Raw genomic sequence first — 20500 nt, 5'->3', positions numbered from 1 at the left:
AATAAGTTATCTATCTTCCAGTTCGCTGCATCATTCTTCTACTTGATTGAGTCTGCTGTTGGAGCCTTCTGTTGAATTCTCCTTTAGCTCTTAGATGTCTGTTTGTCTTTTTGATAGTTTATTTTTCTTCACTGAACTTCTAAATTTGTTCATGCATAGTTTTCTTCATTTAATTTGGTTGTCTGTCTCTGCATTCATATAGTTTATTCAAATTCTCTAAGAGATCATCTTGAATTTTTTCTTAGTTTATAGAGGGCCAGCTGTTTAGGAGCAGTTACCAGGGTTTACTAATTTCCTTAGGTGGTTTCACATTTACCCGGTTCTTCATGATTCTTGTTGCATGTCTTGGTATCAGCACATTTAAGCAAGCAGTCTCCTCTTCCTGAATTTACAGGTTCACCTTAGCAGGGAAGGACCTTCATCTGTCAGCTCAGGTTGGGGTACTGAATACAATAGCTGGTAGCATTCATGGGCTGGTGGGGCATGCTATGAAAGTCTCAGTTGGGTTTGGCCACTTCTGTGTGTAGTGATATACAGTGTGTCTGTAAAGTCATGGTGCACTTTTGACCAGTCACAGGAAAGCAACAAAAGACAATAGAAATGTAAAATCTGCACCAAATACAAGGAAAACCCTCCCAGTTTCTGTAGGATGATGTGGCAGCATGTGCGCATGCACAGATGATGACATAACACCTTGTATACAGCGGAGCAGCCCACAGCCATGCCAGTCGAGATGTGGACGGTACAGAGGAAAGTTCAGTGGCTCGCTAAATTCAAATCCATGACCAAAGTGCAACGTGAATATCGGCACGTTTATAACAAAGCACCACCACATAGGAATAACATTACTCGGTGGGATAAGCAGTTGAAGGAAACCGGCAGTTTGGTGGAGAAACCCCGTCTGGTAGGCCATCAGTCAGTGACGAGTCTGTAGAGGCTATACGGGATAGCTACCTAAGGAGCCCTAAAAAATCTGTGCGTGAGCCCACATTGAACTGCACTGAATAGATATGAAACTGGGAGAGTTTTCCTTTTATTTGGTGCAGATTTCACATTTCTATCGTCTTTTGTTGCTTTCCTGTGACCTGTCAAAAGTGCACCATGACTTTACGGACACACTGTATATTTAGTTAAGAGGACTTATTCTGTTAAACATGAGTTTATAAATCTCCTGCCTCCTCCCATTTTCTAAAATGCTGAAAGGAGTTCCCAGGGTAACTGGGCATAAGGTCTTCAATGCGCTCAGATTAAAATGCATATGGAAACAGTAGATATTTTAAAGAAATTCAGTAAAAAAATTAAAAATGACAACGGTAGTTTCTAATGTTATTTTTTTAATTTATTGATTGATTTTTAGAGAGAGAGAGAGAGAGAGAGAAAAGAGAAAATTGTTTTTTTGTTCTACCTATTCTACATTTGTTGGTTGATTCTTCCTTGTGCCTTGGCCGGGGATTGAACCCATGAACTTGGCATATAGCACAATAATATAACCAAGGAAAAAGTTGCTTTTAATTCCTGACATCCACAGGCAGAGCTCGGCATCTTAATTTTGTTAACGTGACTGGCTTCTTAGGGCTGAGCTAGAAATTTCCTGAGGCTCTTCTTCATTACTCAAGTCTGTAGAGTCATCGCTATCAAACCCTGCAGAAGGAAATAAAGTTCCATTAACGGTCTCAGTCTGCGTCCTAGGAACCAACCCAGCAGGAAATCTTCAAAAAGACAATTGCAAAAGGGAGGCTTATGTAGGAGAGGTAGGGACATTCCCACTGCTGGGCCCCCCTATGGCTCCTCCAACCTGTACTAACAGATCCCTTCAGGTACTATCTCCAAAGACAGGGGACAACTTTGCCATGAAAGGCACTCTTTTAGTCACCATTTCTTACACTCCTTAACCTTCCTTCTTGTCTGCGCACACTTCTTCTGCTCTACTCGGCTTCTTAACCAGGGGAACCATGGAAGCCACCTTACCAAGATGTCAGAGCCTCTAGCAGCTGGCCCTCAATGATTGTGGGGAGCAGAGCACCCACCACCCGAGGATGACTTTGTCCTTTATGTGAATGAACAGTATAAACTCACATTGTGCTTTATACCAATTAGCCCAGATCACCTACTGTAAAATGTACGATGTGCATCAGCTAACATCCCAACACATTAACTTATTTTAAAGAAAAAACAAAAATGTTTGAATGATGTAGGACAGTGGTAGTCAACCTGGTCCCTATCGCCCACTAGTGGGCGTTCCAGCTTTCATGGTGGGCGGTAGCGGAGCAACCAAAGTATAAATAAAAAGATAGATTTAACTATAGTAAGTTGTCTTATAAAGATTTATTCTGCCAAACTTAGCAAAAATCCAACAAAGTACAATACTTGGTAAGTAATTATTATTATATGCTTTAACTTGCTGTAATTCTGCTTTATAAATTTTACAAAGTAAAGTTACTTCCCTACTTTATAAATCACCATTGCTGTGGAACCGGTGGGCGGTTAGAAAATTTTACTACTAACAGAGATACAAGAGTGGGCGGTAGATATAAAAAGGTTGACTACCCCAACATTGTAGGAAAATGGCTGAGAGATTAAACGGCAGCCTTGAGACAAGTCTTTGGTGTGGACTTCGGAACACCAAGTCCTGTGGGGGCAGAACGCTGCCCCGGCAAGCACCACTAGATAGGAAGCAGCTGATCCCTGTGGCCATTTTCCTACATGCCTGGCGGCATTGGTTGGTCATCTTTCTCTGCACCTGAATCCACTGTAGACTAATGTGACCCAGGCTCTGCTAATTTGCTTGATGAGCAAAGAGACTGATAAAAACGATGAGGCTGCAGAGATCTGGGCTCTCAGTCCTAGAGGCTGGGAGTCCCCTGTGCCCATCTTTTCTCTATGTTGTGTCTTGTGTGTGATTTTTCTTAAGTCCTGCAGCGCCTTCCTTTTGTGCACACCCACGGCTGAACTGGTCTCGGCAGAATGAAGCTTGTGTGGCAAAGAAAGCTAGTTGTTATATCAAGAGTTTTAACTGCTCTTCAGTCTTTTCTGACAGCTGTCCCCTAAGTAGATTTGTTTACAGTGTCCACAGGATTTTCAGTTAAAGGAAAAAGTAACCAGTAATCTATAACTAAACAAGTTGTAAATCTTTTCGCTCCTCACATCGTAGAAGAATTTGGAACATAAAGACTTGATGATAATCATTTCTGTCTCTTCACTTATAAAGGGAAGTATTTGCTACCAAATGGAGAAAGACCCACAATCTTTTAGCCCATATACAAAATCAAAGAAGTTGTGAAAATCAACATTTTTTTCATAGGTTTCCCCTCAGCCAATCGGGCAGTGAATCTGGACTTGAGTTGCCATAAGCCCACACAATATCTTTGTTTATCACACTTGTGAATTCACATAATTTGCTGTAGAAACATTAATATATTTGAGAATGGGATTCTTCCCCAGACATTGTTGGAGTTTCTTTGCAACATATACGATCTAAATCATAGCATCCTTCTAAAATGATAAAACAGTATTATGTTACATGTGGCTTCAGAGGTTTTGAATAAAGGATTACGGGTGTTTGCTAGTAGTCCAGGTTGTTAGTTCTGCCTCTTCCTGTCACTATCCATCTGTGATATATAAAAGATAGTTAAAAACTTACAGATACAGAAAACAAACTGGGTTTCCCAGTAGAAAGGGATTAGGGGGCTGGATGTAAAAGGTGAAGGGATTGAGAAGTACAAATTGGTAGCTACAAACTAATCATGGATGCAAAATTCAGCAAAGGGAATATAGTAATAATATTGTAATAACTGTATAGTGTCAGATAAGCTCTAGAGTAATCGGGGAATCACTTCATAAATATATGAATATCTAACCATTTTGCTTTATATCTGAAAGTAATATAATATTGAATGTCACCTGTAATCGGAAAATCAAATTCTTAATTACAAAAATAACCTTTGATACGGTCATTTTCTTTTCTATAGAATGGGGAGAACAACAGTTATCTGGCCTAAATTTTAGGTTGTTATAAACATAAAATAACATTCTTTTGGTAAAAGTATTTTCAAATATCCCTATATAGACCAATGTCATGGTGGGGGTCATCTGTCAAAAGTTACAAATGAAATATGATGGTAATAACCAGAAGCTTTCCCTCCTGTCAATAATTAGAGAGTATGACCAGAGGTTTGAACAGGTTTGTGACAAAACTGCCCGTGGCTGCCTGTCCCACTTTCCCTGCTCCCTACGAATAGGTGGCGGGAAGGTGGACATCACTGGGTCATCCGCCACTCTGGGGGAGAATCTGTCCGAGAAGGTAGAGTAAGCCGTCCAACAGAGCCATCTTGTTGAGCCTGAACTTGTTATGCTTCCTTTCTTTGCAGTTGTCAAAGTGGTCACCTGAGATCGGGGCAGGGATGGCCGCCCGGGCCGTATGTGCGCTCAGAGAAACAGGCACCCTGAACTCGGATTCCCGGAGTCCTGGCGCCCGCCCGGGGACCGCAGTCCTTACCCTCCCCAGCAGGGCCAGTCCTCACTGCAGAGCCGCAGGCTCCCCGGGGCTCCTCGTCTGCACTGGACTCGGAAGACATCACACGAATTCTCTCTGCAGAAGGAGCAAATGTCCCTTGAATGTTTCAGTGGATGACAGACAACCCAGAGGGGAAAACCCTGGAAGCTCTGAAAACGCAGGGCTAGAATGTCCCTCCCCCAGGCCTCCATGATCTGCCTTCTGCATGCAGGTGACCTGTGGGTCAGTATTTTATCCCTCCTGTCCCCTGGGCCTGGGACTAAGATATTCCACACCTGGTGGGCATCTCTGCTTTCTCTCGACCCTCTGTTTTCTTACATTGGATTCTCCTTTTTTCTTTCTTTTTTTTTTCTGTCTTTATGGATTTGTTGTTTCTGTATCTGTATTTGCAATTTTTTTTTTTAGCTCTGCCCCTCTCCCAGGGCTTCTTGCAAGTCTGGTGTTGAAGAAGGCAGACCTCCCACATGGTTGTCTCCCAGGATGACGTCTGAAGCAGAGCTCCGCCCCCACCCTCCCATGCTCCTAGGAACGCTTACTTGAGAAAAAAAAAATCAAAATTCTATTGTGTGTGAGTCTTTGATTTCTTTGTGCTAGCATGTTATAGCCTAGCCTGTCTAGCACAAAAGTTAAAATCCAAGCCGGCTCAAATTAAAGCAAATTTATATTTTACTATAAAGGACATAATAAAGAATTAGAACGAATCTTTTGTAGAAAACCACGAAGAGTTCTTGTTTGCTCTTACTTTTCTTCCGAACACTGGATGTAGGTGATTTTCTGAAATCCATGGGCCCTTAAAGTAAGCAGAAGTAAACCGTTATTTATTTGCAAAACTATTCCAATTTCGATGACAACTTACATGGCTGATGGGCTGGTGATGTCAATGTTTTGATCATCATTTTCCTCTTTCTTTCAACTGAACCCTCAAACTTCACTAGCTCCTAAATCTTTATCTATAAAGCTGGTATAACAGATTTACTTTATCGTCCTTTTAAGATTTCTGTAAAAACAACATGAAGCTTTATTCACAAAAGCCCTGGGAAAAATCACAGTGCAAGCCAATGATTTCACTATCATTTGAGTTTGAGAGTAGTGGGGCTAAAGCCATCTTTTTTCCACCAGTAATTAAATAGCAGCACAAATGATCCTATGAAGACTCTCTAAGTTTGGTAGCAATGACATTATCATCAACAAATAGTGAAATACCATGCTTACTACTCTCTGCGGAATATATAGCTCAATAGTAGAGACTAAGTGTATTATCTCAACTCTTTACATTAATAGATGTGACTGTGTGTAGTTAAAGAGACTGTCATTTACTAGTATATTATTGCTATACTTTCGATATATCAATTGATTGGGCTCATCCAGTTACACAACAGTTTATAATGCCTTTTTGCCCTCTTTCATAGTCCAATAGGGTCAAAGAAGTTAAATGCAAAAAATGGTGTCCTTAGAAGTAATAAGCTCAATGCATGTGGAGAATGTCAGACTGAGATTCATCGGGAAACGGAGCTCTGGATGTAGAGTCTGGATATCTGTTGTTCAGGACAGCAGTCTTCATATCCTTACGTGGTGGCTTCCTGGGTCTCTCCTCCCTCACTTGATTCTGCCGACTCAAGGTTATTATAACTACACACAGGAATAGGATTCTTTAGGTCTTTCAGTGTGAGACCAATGAACTAATCCAGCAGGAAATTTCCTAATAAGAAAACTTGGAAAGGTCTTGAAAACTAATGGATTTGTGACCTGCACCCAGGCCACCCTGGTCTGCCTTTCTAAGTCACCTGGCTTGTAGGGAATGATCATCCATTCCAGGGCTGAGACAGTTTGTGGCAAGAGTCCCCTCTGCTCTGTTTGCTTCTTACCTTCCTACACTTCTCTCTCTTCCTCTTCTTACCCCTCCTGTGGTCAACACATCTTTTCATCTGCTGTTTCTTTGTGGGGAGACCTCAGAAATCTCGTGTTGATGACAGTGAGCTTCCTCTCCCCCCTGGTGCACCTTGAACTGTTTGCCAGGCTGAGGATAATCTTCTCTTGTGCCTGAGCCCCAGACCAGTGTTAGGATCACCTTTTAAGGCACTTACACTAAGACACAAGTCAGAATGTGTGCTCTCTAAAAACCGAAGCAAATTTACATTTTACTTTGATAGGTCTCGTGAAGTGATTAGAATAAACATTATTTAAAATACTGGTCAGGGTGGTGAACACACAATACAATATACAATACATAATTGTATTGTAGAATTGAACACCTGAAACCTATATAATTTTATTAACCAATGTCACCCCAATAAATTCAATAAAATATTTAAAAAATAAAATAAATTAAAACAAAATAAAATGTTGGTCTTTTGTAACATCAAGACCAGGTAACATTTTTATTTGTTCTTAGGTCTTTTTCTAATGTGCCTTCCTAAATAGGCGTGTCTCCCATATGCGCTGAGCGAGCAGGACGGGAGGACCCCTCAGCAGTCGGTGCACTGAGGAGCTGCCCATCTGATGACCACCCGGGCTGCACGCAGGATGGAGGACACACATTTTGATACCTGTTTCGAGTTCCAGTTTACAGAGAAAATGACATAGATTCCAGGACAGTAGTCTTGTCTTTCCCCTTATCTCCATGAGACTTTGTGGAAGACCTTGGAGTATTGATGTGATTGTGTTTTCTCATCTAGATGCAAAGGTAACAAGGTCCACCTTGCTTACCCTTTGGGGTTGTTTTAACAGAAAAGTAAGGTGCTATTTTCAAAGGTCCTTTGAAAAATCACTCTATATGTCATGACTTGCTGAAGACCTCTGTCACAAACAACACTTTCTGTTTCAGAACCCCCCACTGAAGTCTCTATTTCTGCTAACCCTGGAGAGTTGGATGAATTGTCTTCAGTCATGATTCAAAGCTGTGATCAGATGAGAATATGACCATCCAGTGACAGTATTTAGCATTTTAGTCTTTTAGAAATAAACGTGGAAATCCAACACTTTATTGGTGTAGCAAGTAGTTAGTTTTAAAACAAATTCATCACTTTATGCCTGACCAGGCAGTGGCACAGTGGATAGAGCATCGAACTAGGATGCAGAGGATCCAGGTTCGAAAACCCAAGGTTGCCGGCTTGAGCATGGGGTCATAGACATGACTCCATGGTCACTAGGTCAAGCCCAGAGGTCACTGGCTTGAATCCCAAGGTTGCTGGCTTGAGCCTAAGGTCATTGGTTTGAGCAAGAGATCACTTGCTCTGCTGTAGCCCCCGGTCAAGGCACATATGAGAAAGCAATCAGTGAACAACTAAAGAGCCGTAACCAAGAATTGATGCTTCTCATCTCTTTCCCTTCCTGTCTGTCTGTGCCTATCTGTCCCACTCTCTGACTCTATCTCTCTGTCAAAAAAAAAATTCATTTTGCTAGTTTATTTCTACTATACAATCAATATAGAGAATATATATTGACTAATAGGACCCACTAATAGACATCACTTTCCAAAAACATGTATATATTTATATAATAATTATATATACAATGATTTTACCTTCCTGCATTTCCCAAGAATGTCAAGTAAAACAAATGCAGAGAGGGGGTTCCAGGACAAACGGGGTCCAGGGCACAGAATGACCTCAGGGGAGACGTCTCAGGACACAGTGGCTCTGAATTCAGGTCCCCGCAGCCCCAGCCTTCCCTCCCCCCATTACCAGGCAGCGTACTCTGTGTGAAAATACCCGGGGGCTCGTCTCCATCACCAGATTCCGCGGAGTCCTCACTCAGGATCACTGCGCAGAGGAGAAACCCCCCTTAGTGTCGGGTGGGAGGGGCAATGGACCCGCGGACAGGAATCCCCTCAGGAGAGCGCTAGGAAGACCTGGAGCTACGTTAGCTCAGGTGACCCCGCCCTGTGCCCGAAGGTGTGACCCGCAGGGTGCCCCAGGTCCCACACAGAAGGTAGTGGAACCCATGCCCAGAGAGCGCCCTGCCCGTCCTACAGCGCGTGTCTTACCCCGCGCTCACAGCCCCCCTCCAGCCTCATCTACCTCCGGTCGTTCCTCCCTCCTGCCACCCCTTCTCTCATTCCCTCTCTGCTCCCTCACTTTGCTCCTGGCTCAGCCCATGACCCCCCGTCACACCTGTCTTTCTGGCCATGGCACATGTCTGTCGGCTCTTGTTGGCTTTTAGCTCTTCACATGAGTATCTTGGCTCTTAGGTTGTATGCCTTCACTCTGACTCCAAACCCCACACCTGACTCTCCTGCTTTAGAACTAACCCCTTGGGCATCAATACTTACACTTGCTATGTTCAACTTTTGGTATTTTTCCAATTCCTGGGAAACCTCTTCTGCTAAACTCACTGTGTAAAGTGCTGGCTCCCTCCCCTCTGCCTCCATCCGTGGACACTGGGGACATGTCCCAGACCTGTGCCAGGTGCCCGGGTTCACATCACACATTCTACAGCCAGTCTTACCTATTGGGTCAGATACGTGTTTACAGGCAGTGTGCGCTTGTCTTTTAACTCCTGAACTTAACGATGCCTTTCCCCTCTCCATATCCACAGGTTTATATCTAAAAAGTCTTACAGAGCAGGAATTTATTTTGATTCCACTTTTGGCTACAGGTGCTCCTGGACAAAATTGTGGTAAAGGGAGAATTTCGTTTGTCTCCCCAGAGGGAGTGCGCACCCTCCCTGCCCTCAGCAAGCCCCCACCCCCTGGGGCCCCCTGCAGGGAGAGCTCCCCCCTCTCCCGCTGCTCAGCTCCCACATCCCTCTGCGCCTCTCCTGACTCTGGGTTCTTGTTTCTATTTCCGGTTTCACTCTCAGAGGAGAGACCTGTTTCATCTGAGAGGGTCCCAGGGCCATGGTGGTCACTGAGGACACCCCACCTTCTCAATGGTGTTAGGAGCTGCCCTTTGTGCCTTCTTTGTGGTGACCGTCTGCTCTGATCAGACGATGCGCTGTCCTCTCTCTCCACCTGGTCCACTCCCAGCCAGTCCTTCACTCATTGTCTTTTACTCATTCTGGACATGGCTCTCACTGTGTCTCCCCCCATTTTCTCTATTTATTGGCATTCATTGCCCTCTGTACCTTCCTCTATTCATACTGTTTCTCTACATTTTCTATCGGTGCCCCCCAGGGCCCAGCAGGGTCAGGGGGAGCAAAGTGGGTGCCCGGGACCCACGAGGTGCTGAGAGTGAGCTCCTCCTCCCAGGGGTCCCGGGTCTCCCTGCCTGGCGGAGACCTGGCCCTGCTGCCCCATCTGATTTTCCAGAGTATCCACACTCTGTTACGTTTCCTACTCTCTCCTGTTCCATTACCCTTCCTCCATACTTTATGTGATCTGTGTTAGCCTTTTCTATATCAACATTTCTCTATATTTTCCTCATCTCAAACACTGCAGTTATCCCCAACAATCTCCCCTGTACCTTTGCTCCGCACGCCAGTCCCTCCCCATCAGGTCCCCCCCACACTCCCACGCCCAGGCACTGGGTCTTACCTGGAGGCTCAGACACTTGAGCTCCTTGTTCACTTGCTTCTTGGCTTTCATTGTTGTTGTCACTGCTTGCACCTTCCCTGGCCACACTTATCTGTCCGGTTTCACTGAGCTCCTCTGAGAGTCCATTTTCACGTGGGGCTGTACCTAAATCACATGTTAAATCATAAATATTTAATTTTCCCCTTGCATCAGCCAAGGTTCAAGGGACAAATACAAATCACTCTAATACACACACACACACACACACACACACACATGTATATATATATTTTAGTGAGAGACAGAGAGAGATGGACAGTCAGGAACAGACAGATAGGAAGGGAGAGAGATGAGAAGCATCAATTCTTCGTTGCGGCACCTTCGTTGTTCATTGTTTCCTTTCTCATATATACCTTGACCACGGGGCTCTAGCCGAGCCAGTGACCCCTTACTCAAGCCAGCGACCTTGGGGTCATGTCTATGATCCCACTCTCAATCTGGCAACCCCAAGTTCAAGCCGGATGAGCTCGCACTCAAGCCAGCAACATCAGGGCTTCAAACCAGGGTCCTCAGCATCCGAGGCCAACACTCTATCCACTGTAGCAGCAGCACTGCCTGGGCAGGTGAACCGCTCTACTATTTTAAAGCAGAGGTCATTTAACCCAGGAGATTGGTTATAGAGTTGATGGAACAACTGAGATAGCCCAATGGAAGACGGAGGCAACCAGAGGAAAGGTCAACATGGAACTAAGGGCAGGACGAAGGTGAGTTCATGTGCTAAGATGAGCAGGTAGGGAGAAGCGGGACCATGGCTGGCCCGCATGGTAGATGCGGGTACAGCCAGAACTGCTGCCCAGACGGCGATGGGCGAACACCCGCTTCTCCGTGCTCCCACTCTCCTTCCCTCGCCAGTGTGTCCCAGGTTAGGAACCATTATTATCATATCCGTTTCATAGATGATGAAGCTGAGGGACACGGAGGGGAAGTCACTTCCCCAAGGGCACAGGGCAGCATCTGAAGCCAGGCCACAGGGCACCAGACCTCCTGCTCTGACACTCCCTACAGCAGAGCTCAATCCCTCGTCCCAGTGGCTGAGCTCGCACAGGTAGCCAAAGTCTATACGCTGATCTCTGTCCTATGAAAAATTCAGATGATACACCATCATTTTAGGTGTTTGAGAGGATTAAATATAATATGACCTGTATCACTGTAAAGTAAGGGATATTGTAACATCAGAAAAATAAATGATAACTAAAGCCTTAAACGTATGTTATTTACATAATTTTAAGCATACGGACTACATGCACCCGTATGTCCATTGAAGCGTTAGCCCCTCAGTAGCTAGTGGATAAAAAGGCTGTGGCACATTCACACAATGGAATACTGCTCGGCCATAAAATAAAATAAAATAAAATAAAATAAAATAAAATAAAGAATGAAATTTTACCCTTTGGGACAGCATGGGTGGACCTGGAGAGCATTATGCTAAATGAAGTGAGCCAGTCAGAGAAAGATGAACACCATAGGATTTCACTCATCCTTGGAATCTAATGAATAGAATGAACTAACAAGAAAAAAGGAGGCAGACTCATGAATAGCAGGCTGACAGATGAGAGGGTGACGGTTTGCTGTGGGGCATGGAGAGACTGAGCAAGAAAAGAAGACAGAAGGAATAAAAACTCGTGGACACGGACAGCAGTGTGGGGATGGCCGAGGGGAGGGGAGAGGGGACACTGGAGGGGGCGCAGGAGGAATAAATGGCGATGGACGGAGACTTGATTTGGGTGTTGAACACCTAACACAGCGAACAGAATGTGTGTTGTAGAATTGTGCACCTGAAACCTGAATAATTTTGTTAACCCGTGTAATCAGAATAAATCAATAGAAAGGAAATAATACCATTTGAAAATAACAATAAATAGATAACAATAAATAGTAATGGATTAAGGGAGCTCAAGAGTTGTAAACAGAAATTATTACTCGCCAAAGTAGCAAAGTGTTATTTCAGAGGCCTGTCAGGTGTTAGGGGGCGGCTCCAGGCCTGCCGCCCTGAGGAGGAAGGGAAAGTGTTTGCATGGGAGGCACATGGGGTCTTTACATGGTCCTAAGTGAGGGACACAAGGAGGAGGCACCCTGACCCACCAGAGACATGGCCTTCTCACTGCAGCGCTGGCCTCACGGACGTGACCTCAAAGCACCACAGACTCAAGGAAGACAGAAGCAGAAAACTGAGGTCAGGGGCATGGACAAAGCATTCAGGCCTAGGCTGTCACGTGACAGCAGGAAGCGCACGTCAGAGTAGAAACAGCGTCTTCCTCAGGAAACCCATAGTACCAAGACTGTCATCTAAGTCCCTGGAGAAATCGCAGAGGAAAACACTGCTGACTCTGGGCAGTTAGCCCTGAAAAGAAGCAGCCCCTCTCCCAGCACATTCCAGAAAGGGACAAGGATCACAGAACAGTCAACAGAAACAGACCAAGAGGAGAGGAGGGATCCGCTGGCGAGGAGTCCTGGTTTTGAGACACGTCTTCATCCGTTCCTGGGGGCGGAAATTAGAAGTATATATTCACTGTGTATACTTCAGATATTGAAGTATGAGCTATGTTCTTCCCCCCCCCCCCCCGATTCCATTTTAATCTTTACAAAGTAGGATGAATATCCCCTCCCCGCAGCTATCAGTGCAGAGCCCGTCTGGACCAGGAACACGCACCTGGCCCCGACTCTGGCCTTCAGCTGCCCCTCTGGCCTCAGTCAAGCGATCTCACTGAGATCATCCACGAGCTTCTCAGAACCTGGTGATGGCTCTTCCTGTCACCTGTGACCATAGTGAGCCTGTTTCTGTCTTTAGAGCTGCGTCTGAATGATGGCCTCACCTTACTTCCTGCAAAGTCCTGTCTCCTTGTCCCCACCCCTCTTCACACCACACCCCCCTCTGCACTCCTGTTTACTGTCTTGTTGGCCTTTCCATGAGGATTGAGTGTCCAGGGTTTAGATCACAGTGCCTGGTTCATCCTGCTCATTTGACCTCAGGCCAACCACACACATGGTCTCCCTAGAGTTCAGTCTCCTTTTCTGCGAATGGGCGGAGAGTGATACTGCCCCCCAAGGCAGTTGTGAGCACTAAGCCCAGAGCTGCCAGAGCAAATGCTCAGTAGGTGAGCACTTAGTGGTGTGTTTGTTTTGTTGTGTCCTTTACCCCTCTCCCCGGCTTTCATTGCCCTCCTCCTTCCTCTCTCTCAAGGTGCCCACATCCCCTCCTCCACATCTCACCACTTCCTCTCCTCTCTCCCTGTGTGACTGCTGATCTTGAACATTTCTGCCCTTGAACAACATCCCCCATGTTTAAATCAGTCTCTTCTTCTTCCATCATCAAGTCTCTCCTTCTGGTTTGACCCTGTGCCCAGAGTTCCCAGCCCTTCCCAGCTTCACTCTGATCTCCTCCTATGGGGAACCTTCCAGATCACCATTACTTCAGGTCAGCATTCTCTTTAAATTCAGTTTCCTGACACACTGTGTCCCTGTTCCTCTGTATCATGTCTCAGACACTTTTCGGAGTTGGCCCCTGGTCAGACTCTCATATGAACACCCCTCGCTGCCTTCTCCAAGCTCCTCAGAGTTCTCCCCTGATCCCCAGGTCCACTCAGGACTCAGAACCCACCACCCTTTCTCCTTTCCTCTTAGCAGATGAGTTTTGTTATTTATCTGTTTGCAATCACCTTGTTCAAGGCTTAGTTGGGAGTTAGGGTCCTCTTCTCTCTCTTCAGCATCATTTGCTTGGTAACACAACTGCTGGTGAATCACTGGAGAGAAGAAGAGAAAAAAATGAAAGATTTCCATTACAGCTCAGGGACATCATTGCAAATGTACATGTTTAGAAATTTCCAGTCTTCTGTGAGTCTACAAGCTTCATTAGGCAGACCTCCAGGTGGGTGTGGTACTGTAGCCATTCTATCATAAGCTTTGAGAAGCTCATAATTCGTTTGTTTTCTTAACTGCTGTATCCTCACTGTCCAGCATCGTATATGGCACGTGGCAATAACTCAATATGTACTTGTCAAAAAACTTGGCCCTGGACATCAAAAGGCAGATAAATAAGCCTGATTACCATTTTCAAAGCTTTTACCAATGCGAGTTAAAGCAGGGTATTCCCTTATGTTGAACTCGTTGAACAATGCTTTCAGAACTGGAATGTCAAATGTCTTCTCAAGTTCACTGAGGACACTGTACACCAAATGCGGCAGGTGGGTCATGTTTTTACAAGATTCTTGACAATCCTTAAAGAACATCAATGGAGAAAAATGAAGCACATCCTTCCAAATTACAGAGGCTCCCTAGAAAATGATTTTATTGTCAACATGCTACAATTTTCCTACATAGTTATTTTCTCATGCAAAGTTTTAAATTTTTATATTTATGTGGCCCCTAAGTGAAACAAGTAAGTCCTTCCTCCTCAGTAATTCCTATTGTGGAGCAATTTTAAAAACTAAAGGTGAGTTCAAAGTTAAATGCTATGAAGTCCTTAAAGAGCCTGGCCAAATATTTTAGGAAGAGACTTAATAGGTGATGAGCTCATGATCTGTTGGCTGGGCCATGCTTGTCCCATCCTCAGCACCAGCTTAGCCGGGAAAGGCTCAAGGAAGCCAATGACAAGTCTCCCCCTTGGTGAACTTGCCCCTAGAGAAAATCTATTTATAGGGAAAGGTAGACTTGCATCTCTGTATCTCCACCTGTATCTCCACCTATGTCTGTAAAATTAACCTAAATTCCAAGACTCCAGAATACCAAAAGGAAAAAAAAGGAAAGTAGACTGAAAACTGTTGAAGATAGATTAGCAAGCATCTACTTCCAAATGTGTCCAATAAGAGAGTAATTCTCTGTGGGTTGGAACCTCACATCTAATTGTTAACATTGATGGTCATTGAAATGAAATGTTATGTGAATTATCATTTCATTAAGTCAATTCATTAAGTTTATCCATTCATTCATTAGAATTAATTTTAATTTCCAGTTTGTGGTACATTGTATGTGTAGAATTCTTACAAGGCACTATACATCTATGAAGCCCACCTGCTTCAGAATCAGCCTATCTCTAGCCCTAGTCACCTCATCTCCTGGGGACACCATGGAGCACAGTTCCTTCAGTTAGCAGGAGTGTCTCAGGGATTCACTGCTTCTCTTCTTCTTTTGTTACCTTATAGGAACACTGACAGCAGTACTTGAGAACGTCCCCACTCATAGGAGACTACTCAGAATGTTGATGGTTCCCTGCCGTTTAATTCCAGGATATCAAAGCTTAACTTGTTGGGAGACCATTGACCAGATTATGACATAATAAACTTCACTTACTTTATATTTTTCTTCAGTGATGAATTTTTGGTCACGAAGGCTTTCAAAGAAAGGAAATGGTTTTTTTATTGCATACGAAATTTTGAGCTTTTGACTGATGAAGTAATTGAGTGCAGTCTCAGTAATAAGCCTCTTCTGGTCTTCTGCGGACATCCTAGGGAGAAAGGACACCATGATAAAATGGTCATCGAGATTCTGAGATGCTCGTAAAGGCTATAACTTTTATAAAGGAAGGACAGGCTGTGAAGGGCCAACATAGGTAAAATAAGTGCCTAAGTAGCAACCAGAATGAATAGAATGAAAGCAACAGATAAGCATGTAATTGAAGGAAGCATGAGGGATCAGGAAGACAAGCACAAGACTGAAAAAGTTCATTTCAGTCTGTCCTTGTCAAAGCCATTATAAAGGTATTTTACTATATCTGTAATATTTCTAATTAAAAGTTTAAATTCATATAAAATCAAAATAAAGAAAACAGAGGAATGAAAAACATTGAATGATAAGTACTCTGTAAATCTCAGAGAGATAAAAACCAGATGTCCCCCTTCTGACCTAAAGCTACTCATGGAAATATCATCTTGCATATAAAACTGATTCAGAAATGATAAGATAGGGTTTAATAATGGTCTGATGTGGTATAAAGTGTGGATTTCATAAGAATATCAATCCTTTCTTCTGGGACTTTGTGTTAATATAAACCTATTAATGCTATCATTGTATACGGTGAATATTTTTAGGGAACTGAATTTCAGATACTGCTGCTGTTTCCTGCGAAAGTAATTTTAAACCTAAGTCTGTAATTCTAGTTCTTCATTGGTTATTTTATTGCTTTGAAAATTATGTTTTAATCCACATTTTGTATTTCTAAAGCTTATGAAGATTCATAAATTTAAAAAAAAAGATTCATAAACTTCCTTTTCTCATACCAGAAAAGAATCATCAAACTTGCCACTACCCACCATGCATCAGAAAATAATAATGTAAAAGTGTGCTGAACTCTGTATTGAAAATAAAAAGTTTGTGGTCTGACCAGGCAGTGGTGCAGTGGAAAGAGTGTCAGACTGGGATGTAGAAGACCCAAGTTCAAAACTTCGAGGTTGCCAACTTGAGTGTGGGCTCATTTGGCTTGAACGCAGGCTCACCAGCTTAAACGCAGAGTCACTGGCTTGAGCGTGGGATCATAGACATGACCCATAGGCGTTGTCTTGAGTCCAAAAGTCACTGGCTTGAAGCCCAAGATTGCTGTCTCAAGGAAGGGGTCACTTGCTCTGCTGTAGCCCCCCTGTCACATATGAGAAAGCAATCAATGAACAACTAAGAAGCTGCAATGACAAATTAATGCCTCTTGTCTCTCTCCCTTCCTACCTGTCTGTCCTTATCTGTGCCTTTCTCTGTCACTCTCTCTGTCTTTCTTGCTTAAAAAAAAAAAAAAAGAACTCTTACAAACATGGTAAATATTAAATTAATCAAACTTCAACTGAAAAATGTTGGCAAAAAATGAACCAGTAAGTCATATAAAAGGCAAATCTATTATTATTATTATTATTATTATTATTATCATTATCATTAAGTGAGAGGTGGGGAGGCAGAGATACAGACTCCCACGTGTGCCCTAACTGGGATCCACCCAGCAAGCCCCCTATGGGGCAATGCTCTGCTCATCTGGAGGGGTTGCTCCATTGCTCAGCAACGGAGCTATTTCAATGCCTGAGGTGAGGCCATGATGCCATCCTCAGTGCTAGGGGCCATTTCCTTCAATAAATTATGGCTGAGGAAGAGGGCAAAAGAGACAGATAGAGAGAGAGGAAAGGGGGAAGGGGAGAGGTGGAAAAGCAGATGGTTGCTTCTCTTGTGTGCCCTGATCAGGAGTCGAAACTGGGACTTCCACACACTGGGCCAATGCTCTACCACTGAGCCAACTGGCCAGGAACAAGAAAGGCAATTTTAATAGCCAATAAACATAAAATATATTCAACCTCCCATGTAATGAGAAGAATGCAACTTAAAGCAAGATGCAACTCTTCATCCACTCCCTTTGTAAAGCCTGGGTGTGGGGGACGGCTGTTCTCCTGTGGAGGTGTGAGGGGGTGGGCTTGGCCACCTAGAAAGGCGATAGGCAGGATCGGTGAACAGCACATACCGTAACCTTTGTGTCCCCCATCCCACCTTTCTTTTCTTAACACAGCCAAGGGCTTATATACCTCATGGGGCAAAAATGGGTTTAAGTTCATGTATAGAAAATAGTACAATGATTAATAAATAATAATACAAAAATAAGCCTTGTGCTTCACGTACTCAAAACTGTAAGCCTGCTTTTGTCACATCTTGGTAAAAGGGAACTATTAAAAACAACATAAATCTCAGTGCATAGAAGAGAAATGATTTAGAAACTAAGATGTAGCAGGTCTATGCAACAGCATGTGTCTGATAGTAAAGGAATGAGGTCGATCTGTCTTTATTAAAGTGAAAAGATCTTTGAGGTATTTAATATTAAACTGAGTGAAAATGTAAGATACAGAAAGGCATATACAATACTATGTGCTGTTAAATAACAAGAACACAGTTCTGCCTTCAGGAAATAAGTTGTCTGTGCACAGGTCCCAGGAAAGCCAGGCAAGGCCCCGCCTGCAGCACTGAGCAGCACCAGGACTGGGAGCCGCAGGGCGGGTGGGGAACAGGACTGTTTATTCTACATGCATCCGTGTCACCTGTAATTTTATGACCAAGAACATATACTACTTTTGTACTAATAATTTTAAAATTAAATATCTTAAGTAACATTATTACTAATCCCACAACTAGAGAAAAGAATAGTATTTCTAGCCCTTTCCTTGCAGAGGCCTGTGCACAGTTCAGGTACAAGATCCCAGCGCACCAGCCAGTGACGGAGAATAAGTCAGTGGGTTACTCTGAATTATAGATTTCGTAAACTACCTTCTTTGAAATGACCTAGAGGAGGTGTGAGAGAAAGGAGAGGGTTCAAGAGTTATGAGAAAATAACAAATCTCTGCCTCAAAGCAACAGAAAAGAGGGACAGGCCCGCCCGCGGAGCAGTGGCTGGAAGACAGGAGTCCTGTGGTTGTGGCAGCTGCACTCACTCCAGCAGCTGTCCCTCCGCAGGTTAAAGCTCTGACTTCCTCATTAGCTATCCCTGCATTTCAGTACAGTGCCCCTGAGTGTTCTTGGACAGCAGCACTGAGGTCAAGGTTGAGACCAGTGTCTAAAGACAGACATGAAAACAGCTGCCCAGCCAGAGAGAAAGTTAAAGGGAGGGAGACAGAGACTGACCTGGTGTTGCGGTCACTGTTCCCACTTGTCATCGTCCTGCTCCGCGCTCTGCCGGGGCCTCAGCTCTCAGATGTCCCCAGCCTGGCTCTACTGTGGCTCCCCAGCCCTGAGCAGGAAGTGTGTGAACTCACCGAGACACAACCCCACCCACACGGAGGAAAGAGGAGTAAAATTCAGTTTCTTTGTGCTGTCATAGGCTGTCTCCCCACTTCTGCGTCTCCCCTGATGGCATGTGGCAGCAGGAATGGAGGACAAGGAGGGACAGTCAGGACCTGGAACCAGGCAAGGAGCACCTCCAGGGGGGAGCGGGGCCAGCTGCCAGGAGTCCACTCATTTGTGCAAAGACTCCAAAATCATCTTGGGAACCCACTGTCTTTAGCTGCCCAACCTTCTAAGGGGGCGCGGACATGGGGTGAGGGGTGAACTCCACTTGGCCGCGGGCCCTTGTGGAGATGATGTGGGGGAAGGAGGAGAAGACAGAAACTGCAAATCTTCAGCCAGGCCATAGAGAGCAGAGAAATCATGGGTTGGCCCATGATTCGCCTCCATAGTCACATAAGCCGAATCCACATAATAAATTCTCTTACATGTATGTTTATATACATATATGTGTATGTGTGTTTATATATTAGTGTGAACTGCTTCTTATTCTACCTCCTCCTGGATATTATTAAAGTGCATTCTCCATATTAACAGTTGTATGGCACATATGCTCGGCCATGCTAATCTGCTCTAATGAGGGCACCATGTCCAGCATAACAACCACAACTGGGGCTAATACTTGTGAAGTCTCTAGTAGTAGTGAACTACTGAGCTTTTGCAGAACCCAGACTGCAGAGTCAAATGGAGAGGTAATGGGCATGACAACTGCAGAATTCGCTAGGTCTTAGTAGGTGACACTAATCTCAGTGATTCCTTCAGAATATTCTGCTTCCAGTTTCCTGATTCATCGTGGGAGACTTCAGTTTCAGGACCTTCCACCAGGCTTTTCTAAGGCAGTCGTTATGTTCACAGAGTAGTTCGTAGGTTAAAGAAGAGCCCCTGCTGTGAGTGTCCTGGTTACACCCTCAGGAACAGGGGAAATGACTGTGGGTGTGTCCGTGGATGGAGTGAACCCACTGGGAGGTGGACATGGCCAGCCCTCCATACACTCTGCTCTCCCAGGGACCATGATGGCGCCTTGGGTCCCAGAGTAGACTCCAGTCAGATGGGGTCATCCACCACCTGGAGAGATCTGTGCATTTCCCACGCTCTGAAATAAGGTTACTTGGCTAAATGGCCACTGGCCTCTTTGGTGAAGAACTGAGGGAATCTCTGCACGGGCACATGTAGAGTCCTTTCCTAGGACACCTGCCCTCATTTCCATAGCTGGTTCTAGGTGAAGAAATAAAATAAAATAAATTAAAAAAAGAATAAGCCACTCAAGACCGGAAACTGGGCGAGCACTACTTTTCATTTGGGTAGCTGAAATCAGACATCGGCTCACCTGTGTTTAACCCCTTGTAATGGTGAACAGGAAGCACTACCCTGTTCGCTGCCCATCTGTCCGACCTAGAACACCACGTCCTGTTCCTTCTCCCCACAGACATCTGTGGCCGTCATTCTACCTTGCTGCCACGACAGAAATAACCTCGTCTTGCTCTCACAGGTCACGCTGCCACTTGCCCTTGTCATTCTGGAATTTCATCATCGATTCTTACGGGGAACCCCGTTGTGTAAAACATTCCGGCGTCATTCCAGCCGACGGCGGACAGCTACGTCTGCGAATCTCAAGGATGCTGGCGCCCCGTCTGCCGCATGTTCCTTCTCACCGTGTTCAGCAGGTGTTTCTGAGCCTTCAAGGAGCGGAGCCGCCGGAAGGATGGGTGTTCCAGCTGCAGACAGCTGTGAAGGCACGCCAT

General features: G+C 44.6%; 1 protein-coding gene across 1 annotated transcript in view; it reads right to left on the bottom strand.

Annotated features, from left to right (window-relative positions):
- The window catches only part of LOC136378399 (nuclear body protein SP140-like protein), a 60049-nt gene extending 41338 nt beyond the window's left edge, over nt 1-18711 (bottom strand). The window contains exons 1-7 of the mRNA XM_066345286.1: nt 18600-18711; nt 15312-15465; nt 14071-14239; nt 13682-13765; nt 12442-12504; nt 9987-10130; nt 8960-9115 (exon numbers count right to left, since the gene is read on the bottom strand). Coding sequence (XP_066201383.1) covers nt 8960-9115; nt 9987-10130; nt 12442-12504; nt 13682-13765; nt 14071-14239; nt 15312-15465; nt 18600-18631 — 802 coding nt within the window. The 5' untranslated portion in view covers nt 18632-18711. The remainder of the gene's footprint in view (nt 1-8959; nt 9116-9986; nt 10131-12441; nt 12505-13681; nt 13766-14070; nt 14240-15311; nt 15466-18599) is intronic.
- Between the last annotated feature and the right edge of the window lie 1789 nt (nt 18712-20500).

Source organism: Saccopteryx leptura, chromosome 7 (genome assembly GCF_036850995.1).
Source record: "Saccopteryx leptura isolate mSacLep1 chromosome 7, mSacLep1_pri_phased_curated, whole genome shotgun sequence".
Taxonomy (NCBI): Eukaryota; Metazoa; Chordata; class Mammalia; order Chiroptera; family Emballonuridae; genus Saccopteryx; species Saccopteryx leptura.
The sequence above is the reverse complement of the archived record's forward strand: the minus strand, read 5'-3'. Positions and strand labels throughout refer to the sequence as shown.